The sequence below is a fragment of the Protopterus annectens genome, chromosome 8.part0 (genome assembly GCF_019279795.1).
Source record: "Protopterus annectens isolate FY-2018-M chromosome 8.part0, PAN1.0, whole genome shotgun sequence".
NCBI classification, from domain to species: Eukaryota; Metazoa; Chordata; order Ceratodontiformes; family Protopteridae; genus Protopterus; species Protopterus annectens.
In genome coordinates, this window is record NC_056741.1 from 1932370768 (window position 1) to 1932385152 (window position 14385).

The 14385-nt window shown below is 37.6% G+C and overlaps 1 protein-coding gene across 3 annotated transcripts in view; it reads right to left on the reverse strand.

The window, feature by feature from the left end:
- The window catches only part of LOC122809736 (capping protein, Arp2/3 and myosin-I linker protein 2-like), a 1549910-nt gene that overhangs the window by 148772 nt on the left and 1386753 nt on the right, over window positions 1-14385 (reverse strand). For all 3 annotated transcript variants that reach the window (XM_044081444.1, XM_044081445.1, XM_044081446.1), the window contains exon 33: window positions 5123-5194. In XM_044081444.1, coding sequence (XP_043937379.1) covers window positions 5123-5194 — 72 coding nt within the window. The remainder of the gene's footprint in view (window positions 1-5122; window positions 5195-14385) is intronic.

The window sequence follows — 14385 nt, forward strand, 5'->3', positions numbered from 1 at the left end:
CCACATGCATCTTTATGATTCTGCATTGTCTATAATGGGTGTGCCTGGGAGTGGCATGGTTTACAATGTAAATTACTGGTCTGATAAATGTTGTTCTATAAAATGGACAAAAGATGGTGCAGAAAACTTTATCGCAGAGCTGTTGCAAGGGGTTTCACAGTCGAAACAGCATCCTCATCAAAATAAGCACATATTTGACATATGGGCAGCACTTAGTAAATAAAAACAAATCAAATGTAATCTGCTGCAAATACATCAATGGTTAGGGACATTTAAATATAATACAGACTGAGAAGGAAGTCAATACCATGAAAAAGTACAAAGAAATATATTAATTCTTAAATTTGTTTTTCATTGGGTTGGTGTTTCACCTCTGCATTAAGGGTTCATGTTGTTTTGGACCTTGAGTTGTTGTGTCTTTCGGCTTTTCCCGGTTAGGGGTCGCGACAGCGGAACTCTGGTCCGGACCTTGAGTAAAATTCTTTAATAACACCAGTATAAGCCAAGTAAAAGCAGCACACTTTTTCTGCATAATATATACATACCAATGCCCAGAGTTCTGACTTCAGATGGTCATCTCCAAGAGAAAGACCACCATATCACAGAAGAGCGAATAGTTATTCAAAGTGATTTCCAATCAGTTTTGTTTCTCAGAGTAGTATTGCAGATCATGACTTTCACTAAGTACAATTGTTCTGTTTTAGGTACTATGTAATATGTCCATTTAACTGATTAACCACTACCAACAGTATGGATATAGACCATCACCTGAGGTAGGCTGTCCATTTGAAACTGTCAGTAATTTGTGTGTGTGTGTGTGTGTGTGGGGGGGGGGGGGTTGTACCCTCTTATGCGTCTATACATGATTTTGCTGCCTTCAGCCACCTTCTTACTATAATCAACTTCAAGGTCAGTGCACATCAGAAAACAGTAATACCCCTCCTTTGCAGAAACTCCAGTCCCAGATGAAATTGTCAACTAAATATTCACATTCTACAGTGCAACCAAACGTCTGTTCTACTCCCATATGGCATTCAACTAACTTTGCTTCTCCTCTCTGCTGCTCACTAGTCGTTTAACAATAATGTAAGCAATACATGCCTGCTATGTTACAAAACAAAATATTTGCTACCATGAAGACTACACTAATGTATATCAGCAGTGCTTGCCAGCCTCAATCACGGTAGCTTACATTTCATATTTTGTTGTTAACTGGGTTATCAAAAGCTCTTGCTAGTTAGCTGTAGCTGATGGAATACTAAAACAAGGTGTGTGTGCTCTTGTTAGCATTAATTTATCTGAACAAGAGCATTTTTAATTGTTTTCTTTTAGCATAAATGTTATCTCATATCCATTGGAAACATGTCTGTATTTCTGTCATGTTGCATTTGATGTATTAACTTTTCCTAGCATCAGGCAGGGACCCTGCACATACTCTGTAACTAACCAAATTCATTAAAAGCAACAGTAACCAGTCATTATACAGCATTTCTTTTGTTGAGATTACTTTTCTTAGAGTTCTTTCTGGAGTTCCACTACAACAGGGGCCGCTGCTCATGATGGCGAACAGCAAAGAACCTTGTCGATAATGTTCACAGTTTTCTTCAGTCAATGGGATGTGGAAAGAAAGTCCATAACCGTATGATTACTTTCAAAAAACGAGAGAGAGAGAGAATGAAAAGAAAGTGTGAATATTGAAGTCTGTATCTGAAATAGTTTGTGCTGACTGTGCAGTTATCTAAAACTAGCTGTTCCTTTTTACAGGCGTATTGCTTTTTAAAAGACTGTTAAAGGTCATCTTATGTCTTCTTTCAAAATCAGTCTGTAGCCTTTAAAACTGGAACCTGTTGACTGTATACATTAGCAGAGCTTTTACATTTCAGAAATAGATAATATGATGCTTTAGGAATGATCTACAAACAAGGTATCATCATCAGGATATTTAGGCCAGATGAGATAACTTGTTATTTTCATGTATTTGGCAGCAGTTCTGATGGCAAGATGGTCTGTAAGCTAATCCTACATGGCTCCAAAGTATCTATAAATTAACCTGTTAAAACATGTCCCACTGTCTCTGATGAGCAACAATGTGTCTATACAGTATCACAAAGTGTTTGCCTGCATCTTCTGTACTAACTCACTACCTGATGGCACTTTTGCTTAAAGCAGTATACAGAGGTGGTCTTTAGACACTTTGAGATGATGTTTTACATTATGGCTCATATACTGTTTCAGTACTTCTCTGAATAATTGCTTTGCTGCAGACAGTGCCAGTGACAAGTTAAAAAAAACAGACTGACAACTTAGGTGATCTGTAATGTTTAGCAAGCTCAGGCCTACTTTTCACTTACAAAGGGCTATACTTTTTTCCACTAATACTTGTTTAACAGATAGCACGGTGGATGCAGAGTGCAAAGGGTATGTACAATTCCAGCTGCTGATCTTTCACGTACAGTCTGGGCAGTACACAGTTAGCCTCCTAAAGGAGATAACACTTTAAATGTGTTCTCAAGGCCCCCTTGCAATAAATAAATGCATAAAACAATAAACTCAGATAAAGTACGTTTAAAAAGTACAGTTAGCACAGATCACACCAGTAAAATGAAAGGCTTGCCTGAACAAACTGTCACAAGGCCTCAGTCATGAAGTAGCAGAAAAATCCTGTCTTTGAGCCTGCACGGCAGACAGTTCCAGGTGTGAAGCAAAAGGTCTTTTAGCCAGCAAAAGCTGTCATACCTGGCAGCATAGTAAGCAAGATTTAGGGTACATGTTGCTAATAAACTTGATCCTGTATTCTTGGGTTTGACTCACTCAATTTCCACTTCTATGGTGTGAACATGGACAAATCATTTAACAAGACAATTATCTTGGGCTGCTCCTGAAATAATGCCCTTATGCCAAGTTTCCCTCACCTGTTTAATGAAGGATTAAGATCATGTTTCTTATCAGTCAAGCTTGAGAATCTTCAGCAGTCTCTTACTGGCTGAGCAGAAATTCTTAGTCTGATGAGAATGTCCTTCCAGTATTTTAGCGAGAACAGAAACAGGATGCTGTATTACCCCAACAGAAGGTGCAACCCCCCCCCCCACTTCAGCTAGAAGTCAGCGTGTAAAGTACTAGAACAGGAAAAATACAAGGTGTTCCTAGAGGCCTCTGTTTGTAGCCTGGATCTTACAGTTTGCATTACCTTTCAGCAGTTTACCTGCAGTGAGCCCTAGGTAAGGGATCACTGCATGTTTTGATGTGATCAGTCGCAGATCCTCTGCTCAGTCAAGCCACTGGCTCACAGACTGCAATTGCATCTGCAATGCCAGTGACCTAGGTTCAAGAACAGATTACGTGTGTTGCAGTGCAGCCACAATTGAATGGGTGTGGGCTGGATTCAGAGTCCATCTACAATGCCAGTGACCCAGAACAGATCTGGAATGTTGCAATGGAGTCACAGATGGTTAGGCTGGATTCTTCATGGAAGTTCTCCTTTCTAAGGAAAGGCTGCAAGGAGCTGCAGCTCAGGACATGACTCACACTGGAGGCTGAGTAGAGTTACCAGCTCCATGCAGTGTGTAGCATGAAGATTGAGAAGAACAGGAATATGACTGAGTCTGTCATCTTATCTGTAACAAACTCACACTACTGATGCTATTACCTCAAAGTTATCTTCACCCTCCTCTGTTTCTGATCTACATGCAGTAAATACTCAAACAATAGTTGAGGCCACATTGCTCAAAGTGGAAAAACAAAATCCTTTCCCCAGTGGCTCAATAGGGACTGCCTCTTGACATACTGGCTCACTGGTAGAGTCCCAAATCTGAGGTTGGGATGGCAGAGAGGCTTGGCCATGGCTGTGACTGGTACAGACTTTGGTCTGAGGGTGAATGAGGCAACCTGGTGGAAGTTACAAAGCAATATAAATCTTATCTATAGAGACTAATTCCATGCAGAGAGAGAGAGAGAGAGAGAGAGAGTGCAAAATACAGCTTAGTAAGGGCTAAGCTGATTTCTCACTCTGTGAACATCTTTGAACAATGTTATCCTTTGCTAATATTTAAAAGCAGCTAGGGGGGGGGGGGCATGACATTACAAGCAGACAAGTGACTTTTGCATTTTTTATCAGTAAATTCTTATCCTCTTTCAGGTAAAGTGGAAGGATGTTAATGGCTCAGTAGACATAGGTTCTATCCATTTAATTATGTTCACTATTGGAGTGGTGGAAAGCTTTGTTACAAGTTACTAGAAACATTGCCACCTCAAGGAAGAAATGACCACATAGCATGCCTATGGGCAGACAGCAGCAAGTCATGACCTCACACATTCTTTCAAACCTACGTCCAAAGCCAGAATGATGTGTGAGATAACCAAAGCTAGCTTCATAAGCTCATGAAAATGAATCAAAGCAGATTCATTCCAGAATGGAGCTGGTCAAACCTTGATACTACCCATACAATAGCCTTTGTACTACCCATACAATAGCCTTTGTACTACCCATACAATAGCCTTTGTACTACCCATACAATAGCCTTTGTAGTACCCATACAATAGCCTTTGGGTATACACAATCTGGAGAAAGATAAACCATCTCCATCTTGCAGACGTGTTTTTTGTTCTCTATTATGCCACTAGCATCCTCTACATTAAGCAGTGGGGGACAGTGGGACAGATGAGAATGCCTTCCGGTCTGGAAGAATGCATAGGTTTATCTGGATAAGCACTGCACATGGGCAAAACAAAGAATTTATGTGCAACACTAAACACTTCACATGAGCTGAAAATAAAACACACACAAAAAAAAACAAAATACATACAATTGTAGACCGGTAGTGTAATATGTAGCAGTAATATAGGACTTCTGCAAAATAAATCATCATATGTGTAAGGACAGCAAACAGATTAAGTGACATGCATCACAAAAAATGTGATATCTGCAGAAATAAAATGAAGTGCCTATATGGCAGATATGCTCATCACAGCTTAACAACAAAATCCAAGTAGGTTGCATTTTGACTGAATTTATTATGATGCCAACATTCAGAACTGTATATGAACAACTGTGCACTATTAAATTAGAAGACAGAATTTACTGCTAGTCCACAAAAAAGCAGTCAGAACATAGTTCTGTACACACCTGTGTTTGAAGCTGAAAAGGTTCGAGGCAATGGAGCTGGAGGAAGAGGTTCTGGCGTATCCACAATGTCTCCTAAAAAAAGATCTATGTTAAGTAGAATGAAAGAAACTATGAACTAAGCGGCATAACACAATAAGGCTAGGTAAAAAAAATTTAAAACCATGTGCCAGAAGTTATCTGAAACTGTATTCTGGGAACATTTAAATCTGCCGTAAATTTTGTGTTTTTTTTAGACACGTGTATTTACATACATATACACATGTATACATGCAAACACCTCACACAAACAAATATATATAAAAATACATACAGTACTATAAGTGTGAACCATGGGCAAATATATATGATTCATTCAAAGTACATCAACATTTCAAATGTAATGTTTTTTAAACACATATGAAAGTTTTCTAGCCTGATAACTAGCATGTAAAGTGTTGTCTGGCTGAAAGTTGATTCTGATGTACAATGGATCCCTGGACAACCTTAATTATATACGGTGTCACAGGGTATCTGCCAACAGAAGCCTGTTAAATAATGAAAAAACAGACAGCCCTTTCATTGGCCTTACAACAGAAATTACCATTAGGCTCTATAATACCCGAAAGGAAGGGAGTACTCTGAATCATGTCCCTGAGGCAATAAATACTATTGTAATTCTAGAAGTAGTTAGCACTGAACCACTGCACTGGATTCTGAGCTGAGATACTGCTGTAAGTTTAGCTGGATTAATAGGCTCCCTATGGAAATACTGACACTTGAAATGCTGAGTGCCAACAAGCCTAAAAAAAAGGCCAAACACAGGAGGAGTGAATCTCAGAAATTGCTCTTCTCTTTTAAACTTCTTTTCAGGGGGGGCAAACCCCTCACACTCCCCCCCCCCCAAATGTCCCAACTCTAAGATCTCCATACCTCAAAGAAAAAGTAATGTTCTAAGAAATGGCCTCTCAGACTCAATATATGTAAGGACATCCTTTCGGCCATTCAGTCTCCGTTTTTTAGGACTCCTAGCGGGTCCTGACATTTCAAATGGTTACTGGATAAATGCATTCACTGCATGATATTAACTCATGAGATAGTACTACTTAGTTCAATACTTACAAGTTTTTGTTAGAGTGTGTTACTCTTTGCATCCTTGTTTTTTTCCATCTGCAGTAAGAGCCACCATGTTTTTATATGTACCCCACAAACCACCATCATATGTGGAAATAAGCCAGAACATAGTCCCAATTGCTATCAGAGAGGGGTGCTTGACATTCAATCTTTTATGTATGCAAAATGCATATAACATTTTGCAACAGTCAGCATTATGTACTCTATTGATTTATCAATTAGAAATGTTTTTGATCTGAAGAACTTTCAGACATTTTTGCCACTGTAACCGTAGGCATTCCTTGAATAGAAAAGATGTTTATTGCCTAAAAAGTTCAAGAATTGCTTTTGTAGCACCAGGTCTATACAGAAAACTTCCAGTTTAAGGTCTTGCAATTTAATTTCTGTACTCCCAAACATCTTTGCATTTGCTTGATTGTAAAAGGAGGCAATTATGCCATGTAGTTTGTCATTTAAGTGCATTTAATATTAACCTCCCCTATTTCTCTCCCCTCCCCACAAGCCTTTTCACCTATTCTATCTATCAGCTGGTAGTCCATTCAACAAGTCCATGGACATGTTCTTTTGAATATCCTTGAAGTAGTTGCCTGTGCCCTCTCCCCCACTGTCCTTTATGCTCCAAATGACACCTTCACATCTCCCATGTCCCTGAAAACCAATATTTGAGTTTATCTGTTTCATTTCATCTTAGTAAGAAGAGCTCTAGCTCTTCTGGTTTCTAGTTATGTTCTTCTTCCTCCATCTCACACATCATTCTTGTAGCTTTCCTCTGGACTGCTTCCAGTAGCCTTGCATGGCCTCCAGAACTGCTCAAACTATTCAAGGTGTGGCCTTGACCTGGGCCCAGTAAAACAAAACTATCAACTCTTTGCTTCTGGAATCAATCTCTATAAGACTGCATCCAAGCATTCTGTCCTGCTGCTATGGTACTTTCATTGTGCTCCTGGTGGTGTGGTTCAGGTTCAGGTTTCATAAATATCTCAGACCCTTTCCTCCTCTGTTAAGTCATACTCAGTGCAAAGTCAGAAAGTTTTAGCAAGCATCTTCAGATTGCAAAACCTCTTTGTATTTGTTGCTGCACTTCTGGTATCTCCTAAAACAAACATAATTTTGATTTGCTTAAACTAGGAATTAGGAATGTATAGTGTGGTGAGTGTTAGGCTAACATAAAGTCCAGTAGTAGTAAGTTGTATAACAGTTGTTTGCATTTATGTTGTTTTCTGTGATAGTCTGATTTTTGTAACTGTGGAGCCTTCTTTCTAGATCTGTAATTTAAATGTATAATATTTTAACTTTTGTTGTTTTGCTTTTAACTGTGGAGCTTTTCTACACGGGCCTCCACTGAAAATGGATTTTTGTACAGTGGACTTTCCCAGTCAACAAATGCCAATACATAAATACATAAATAAATAATCTGTAGAGAGTGGAACTCTGTGTAGTTATTTTCCTGTAAATTTTTACTTTAATTTATTTATTTCTTAACTGGTCACCTCAGACCCTTTTCAGCCATGACTTTGATGACAAGAGTAAGGGCAGATTCAATATTTTGGATATTTAGTGGTATCCAATCAGACAGAGACTTTAGGTTATAGTGCTGTACAGAGAAAATATATCCCATGGTCATTACAAGGCAAACTGTCAAAACTCAGAAAATGAAATTTTTGCAGTGACTGTGCTTTAGTAAAGTGTTTCATGAGTCCACTTCAACAATCAGTCTGGCAAGAAAGTTTAAAGTAAGCATGCAGTCTGAAGAGATGCACTTGTTAAAAGATAAGGAAACATATGTGGGGGAAAAAAAAGAGTCGGAGTTGTCTGATTGTAATCAAGTAGATGCACCTGATAAGGTGAGCATGGAAGCTCTTTAGATTAATTAAACTTTCTGATGCAAGATAAATTAAGTGCACACTTAGCTAGTGATGTAGAAGTCACTAAAGATTATGGAGCAGAAATGGTGGAAGCTATTGACTTGCATGCAGACGCTATAGAAAATTTATAGAATGAAAACATGGATTTGGAGAAGTACAAGCTCATATTGACTAATATGAAACCTTTGAGGGACAAGCAGTTACACATGGAAGACAGAGCTCCCTAGAAAGAATATTCAGATTAGTGGAATACCCCAAAACTGGAAGGTTAGGAGTTCTTGCATTTGATACACGACAACTTAAACTAGCCTAGGCAGTATGTTAGGCAGATAAGGTTGGAACAGGTCCAGAGACTGTATGCTCCAAGTACACTAGGAATGCAAACAGCCATGGTTTATGTTGGTGAGATGTACGGTCTGTAAGCTTATCCATGAGATGTACGGTCTGTAAGCTTATCCATGAGATGTACGGTCTGTAAGCTTAAAGATCACACACTGTCATTCTTCTGATGATAGGAGAAGAGTTTACAAAGCTGGTGATGAGTGTGTTTTGAAAATTATTCCTCTTCACCAAGGAAACAGAGAGCACAATTTCTTTCTTTCTTTTTTTTCTTCTTCTTCTTAAAGAGCACCATTTCTTGTCATTATAGGAGAACGCCAGGTATGAAATCTTAAATTTCATCTGTTTTACCCAGCAGTGTTTTGGATTTTTTTTTAATATTTACAGATACACAGACAATGGTTTAAGCTTTTATGAGTACATGACTTCAGTGATATAGGAGTTATTCAGAAGTAGAGAGCAGCCCCCTCCCCCACAATTATAAAGAGAGATGAAGCTGATGGAAGTGGTGAAGGACCACAAAAGTAGAAAGTTATGGAAAGCTGCCATGAATACATTGAAGCAGTTTGATATTTGGTTAAAAATGAAGATTTGACAACATTTAGAGCATGTCTACTGCAGAAGCAGAAATCTATAAGTAGCATTCATAAATATCAAGTCAATTGATGTATACTAGCGCTTCCGATGTTGTGGGACTGATTACGACCATTACAGCATCAGTATGTACTAATATATACTAACCATTTTTATTGCTTTACAGCTGATGTGGTTACAATTGGTTTACTAGATCAGAAAGGTAGGGGAAGCCCCTGTCTGATTTGAGAAATGAGCTGTGTTAAACTGACTTGTATGTACTGTGGAAAAAGGTTGCTGCTTCAACCCAGTTTCCCACTGCTGGCTAAAATAATGATTTCATTTGTGGTTAACAGACTATTATATACCTTTTATGGTCTCCCAAACAATTCTTAAAATTTATAATTAGCAGAAGTGTTGTTTTGATGTTTCAAGAAGATATAAAATAACTCTGATAATTTTTGAAATAAATAGAAAAATATTGTTGGCTTGACTGTGGGTTGGATTTAATATGACACCCAGTGATTTTTTTAAGTGGTCCATGGAAAAATCATAGGCAAAAAAAGGTGTCTATGGTGAAGCATGGATTAAGTTTTCTTTTTTGACTATATTTATTATATTTTATCATTTCAAGGACAAACTTATTATGTTTTGCTTGTGTACAAGAAAAGAAACTAATTAAACTGAGTTGGGCAAGTTGTTTTGAAATTAATTTTTCACTTTAGTATTCACTTAAGAAAGCTCAGACCTTAGGTTGCTGCATTACAAGAAACACTTCTTCAAGATCAGGAGCATGACTTATTAATGAAAAGATATTGGTCTTAGCATGGGCAGCTCCTTTCTTTTGATGGGCCAGGAAAACAGGAGTAATTATATTCATTTCAAGGATATGCCCTTTACACTTGGTGATTTATTAACAGATGTAAATGGTTGTTATGTTATAGTGAAGGAATACTTGACATGAATACTATATATAGTGTCTGTGTTCCTCAAGGAATTACAAAAGCTGAACTTATAAAGAAACTGAAAGAAATAGCTGCATTCTAGGAGGAAATTGCAGTTCAAATGGAGCACAGGAATATTATAACTAAAGTGACAGAAGTGAGAGGAGGGCCTAGAATGGCTGTTATGCCATGAATGAGAAGGTATGTAACTACACAACTAAAGTAGTGACTTTTACCTCATGTTAACAATCCAATATACATATTACTGAAGTAGATAAAGATTGAGGTCACATGTAAGTAAGATATTATAAGGGGATTGTGGTTGGCATAATGGTTATAGTGTTTATCTCACAGACATTAGGTACAGTGTTTGATTCTTACCTTTCAAGGAAATTGGCTAGGCTTAAAATGGCTCACAAGGGCAGTTATCCTAGTACTTACATATAAACCTGTATCAGTAACATCAAATCATATTTTAGGTAAGAAGTTTAAAATTCATTGATTGAATGTTTCTGATTTTTCCTTAATGAAATGTGTGTGCCGACATTTGATACCATCATGTTTAGACAAGCACTGAAGATTCTTCATTGTTTTAATAAACTGAGGCTTAAACTGATTGATGTAAGGCAAACTTGGCTACCTTGCTAGCAGAGTGGGGTCAAGTAAATGTGAAGCTTAAAAAGGAAATGAGGAGTTATACGTTACAAATTATATGACCCTTCAGAATAATAACAGAGTGATCAGAAGAACCGTGGGAACTGCAGAATAAATTGCTTGAAGGTGATAAGGCAATCTGGGGGAAAACAAACGCATAAAAACAGGATTTAGACAGCTTACTGGACATAACTCTCAACTGTCCAGATTTTTGCTTCATATTTTTGGTGTGTTCCTCACACAATTTGTAATTTTCTGGCAAATACTTGAGGTTTGAAGTCACTAAATAATGACATACATTTGACTTTCAGACTGTATCCTTCAGAAAATGCATGGTATTGCAAACCTCTTGTATAAATAACATTCTAAGTTTGTAAGAGAAATATTTAAAAATCTATCCCCAATTTTGGATCTTTGTTCCCCCATTATATTGGGCAATGTCCAGATTTCTTTGGGCTTAGAGCTTGAGACGTATGTAATATACCAGATCACCAGATGAGATCACACATCTGCCACTAAAGGATAAATATTTTCATAACTCTGACTATTAAGAAATGCTGTTGGTTAGATTGAGACAGCAGGAGGGTTGAGGTCATATGAAAAATAAAGTATGTCTGCATTTCAGTAGGGATCCAGTAATGACAGACAGGCATTTTAGACAATATTATACACATTCATATCATGTGCAAATGAAAAGAGCAAGGAATATAACTTTTTGCAAAGTTTAAGACCATCAAAATGTATGCAGAGGGAAGTTGGACCACTGATGGTTCCTATAGCACTAGAAGCATTAACATAAGTTTACAGTCAGGCAAAAGGAAAGACTACAGGTAGTGAAGGTCTCCCAGATATGTCTTGGAACATGTAATTAGCAGAAGTGCTACCTATATTATTGTAGCTTTATAACGTAATATTGGAAACTAAACAGACTCCTGGGCCATGGGGGATGACTGTGGTTAATTGTGATATCAAAGGAAGGAAATTGAAGTTTACCGTTTTTATGCAGGTTGATATCAGTGACAAAGTTCTGATTATAAATTATTTATGCCAATTCTGGCAAGGAGGGTAGCTATATTAAAATTGTATAAATTTGTTATTGGAAGACATACCTTAATGAAGACTGCATTTCTGATGAGAGGTACACAAGAGATATACACACGACGTTGGTAGTACTGAGTCTTGATTCAGAAATCATTTTTGACAGAGTGGAATGTTATTCTTTGCTGCACAGTATATTAGAATATGAATAATCACTTGAGTTTACTGAGGTGTTAAGGGCCATTTGTGATGAAACTAAAATCAGTTACAATGCAGGCAGGTATGTTACCTGCCCTAAGAATATTTGCAAGTGGAAGACAAGGGTGTTTCATTGCCTGCTGTGATATGTGCTTTGTATATAGATCCATTCTTGCATTTAAAGAGGAATTTGGAGAGGTATAATGTTTTTCATGAAGAATTTAAAAATCGTATTATTTGTGGATCACATGCTATGTCTATGATGCATCGTGAAGATGATCTTCAGTGCTTGTTTAAGTTATTATATGAATTTGATAAGATACCCAGATATAAGGGAATAAAGAAAACAGAGATGGTGGCATTGAAATCTGTTTATTGTGAAACACTTACAGGACGACTATGAATATTTACGGAAAAACAAATATATTAAATGTTTAGGAATTTGGCTGCAAAATCCTTAGAGATCAATCAGTAAAGCATAAGAACATTTAAAGAACAGATTAAGAGGGGATTTTCAAAGATGGAAAAATGAGAGAGTATGTCTGAAAGGCTGGGAGAAAACTATTCTTGAGCAGTATCCTACCATCATTGGGAATCATGCCACAGAATAAGCAAAAGGTAATTGACCCAAATAACTGGCTAAGCTAATGGTGTCATTTGAGGGGGCTCAATGTGTGTCAAAATGGAGGGAGATGTAGGACTGTTCTACCTGCTATGCCAGGGATAGCCTGCACCTAACACCTTAGGAACTTTGTATACTGGCTGTGACATTTTTCTTTTCCCATAGTGCCGTTTTAGGCACTGTCAGTCTAATTAGGCTACCAACTTAGGAAATATAAATTCTTATGTGGCAGATATTATTGTAATGCTGTTCAACATTAGAGGCCTAAATAAGAAAGTGTCCCCCTTCAGGCCTTTCTAGGTCTGTTAAATATTGATATTTTTACTATCAGCTGAAATCTGGTACCTGTGCACTGACAACGCTGCTTCCTTATCTGCCTTTTCTGTCTACTATTCATTTAGGCCTGCAAGAGTAGATAATAACTCTGGATCAGCATGCCTGATTTATCTGAAACATTATCACTTCTAGAATAACAGACAAGGGCAATGACATGGAATAACTTTGTATCCTAGCATCTGTAAACAAGGGCCTGTATCACATTCTATTTACAGAACCTCATTCATGTCACTAAAAAATCACAAAACATAAAATCGCATTCTATTAACCCAAACACTATCCTTCTTGAGCCTTTACCAAACCCCTCTAAAAACTAGCACACCTGTAACTTTACAAATAAATATAAATGCTTCCTTGACTTTATCATTGTGAACTACCTTGAATAAACAATACCACCACCACCCCATCCAGAGGCATCAACACACTTGATTGTGTCGTACAATACAGCTCTGTCACTCTCCACCACTGTCAAGCCCTCAATGGTCAAATCAGATAACTGCACTGGTTTACTTGCCATATAGTCCCTGTACAAGGTAATGACTAATACTTCCATCATTACCGACACTCCAAAGCCAATATCCTTGTCCTGAGTCATGACTTGAGATGATTCTTCAGTCCTCTATCCTTCCATGATTCTGTAGCTAGTATCATCACATATACCCACAGTTTGTTTTCCATTCTCAATTCTCGCATAGACTTCATGTTCTTATTCTCAAAAAATACGATTGCCAAGTTTAGAGATAAACCTCTCTGGTGGATCCTGACTTTATAAATATAATATGCAATAGAATGAAAATGCTCATATCATTTAATGAATAAAACAAAAATCAGAGTCAAAGGGGTTAACAAAGAACTGAGGAGTGAGATCAAATCCTACACAGGTAATTATGAAAAACAAATTCCTAAATCAACAAAAGATAACTACAATATATTTTTGATTAAGTAGCCCCAGAAATACTACCCAGCATAGCACTGAGTGCTCTATTATGGTGTGACACACTCTTAATATCATTGCAAATAATTTCAGTTCCAACTTCTCCCCTCTACTGCCTCTAAATTTTCCACTATAAAGTAGCTGGTCTATATAACCCTGTAATCAATTCTGAACAGATATTAAAAGCACTTGGCAGAATCAAATGCACCAGCCCTATGGGTCAAGATGAAATACCAGGCTGTTTCCTGGTCAGTATGAAGCGGTCCCTATCAAATTTCCCCCTTAAACTATTCAAGTACAACCTCTTTGCTGGTTTTGTACCACAGTCCTGGAGAACAGCTGTAGTAGTTCCCCTCCACAAGGTAGGCCTCACCATGACAACTACAGTAATATTAGCCTCAACAGTAGAATTCCCAAAGTGATGCAATGTTTCACCATGGATTCATAAAAAGAAAAATAGACAATGTACAATCCATAGACCTTAATGAATTCAGGCTTTGTAAAAGTAGATCATGCCAATTAAACCTAGGTGACTTCTTTAAAAGATTCACAAATGTGAACCAGCAGATGAGGATAGCTTTGTGCTCACAGCTTACTTCAATTTGGCTACAACTTTTGACTCTAGCCCTCCTTCTGGCATCAGCAACAGA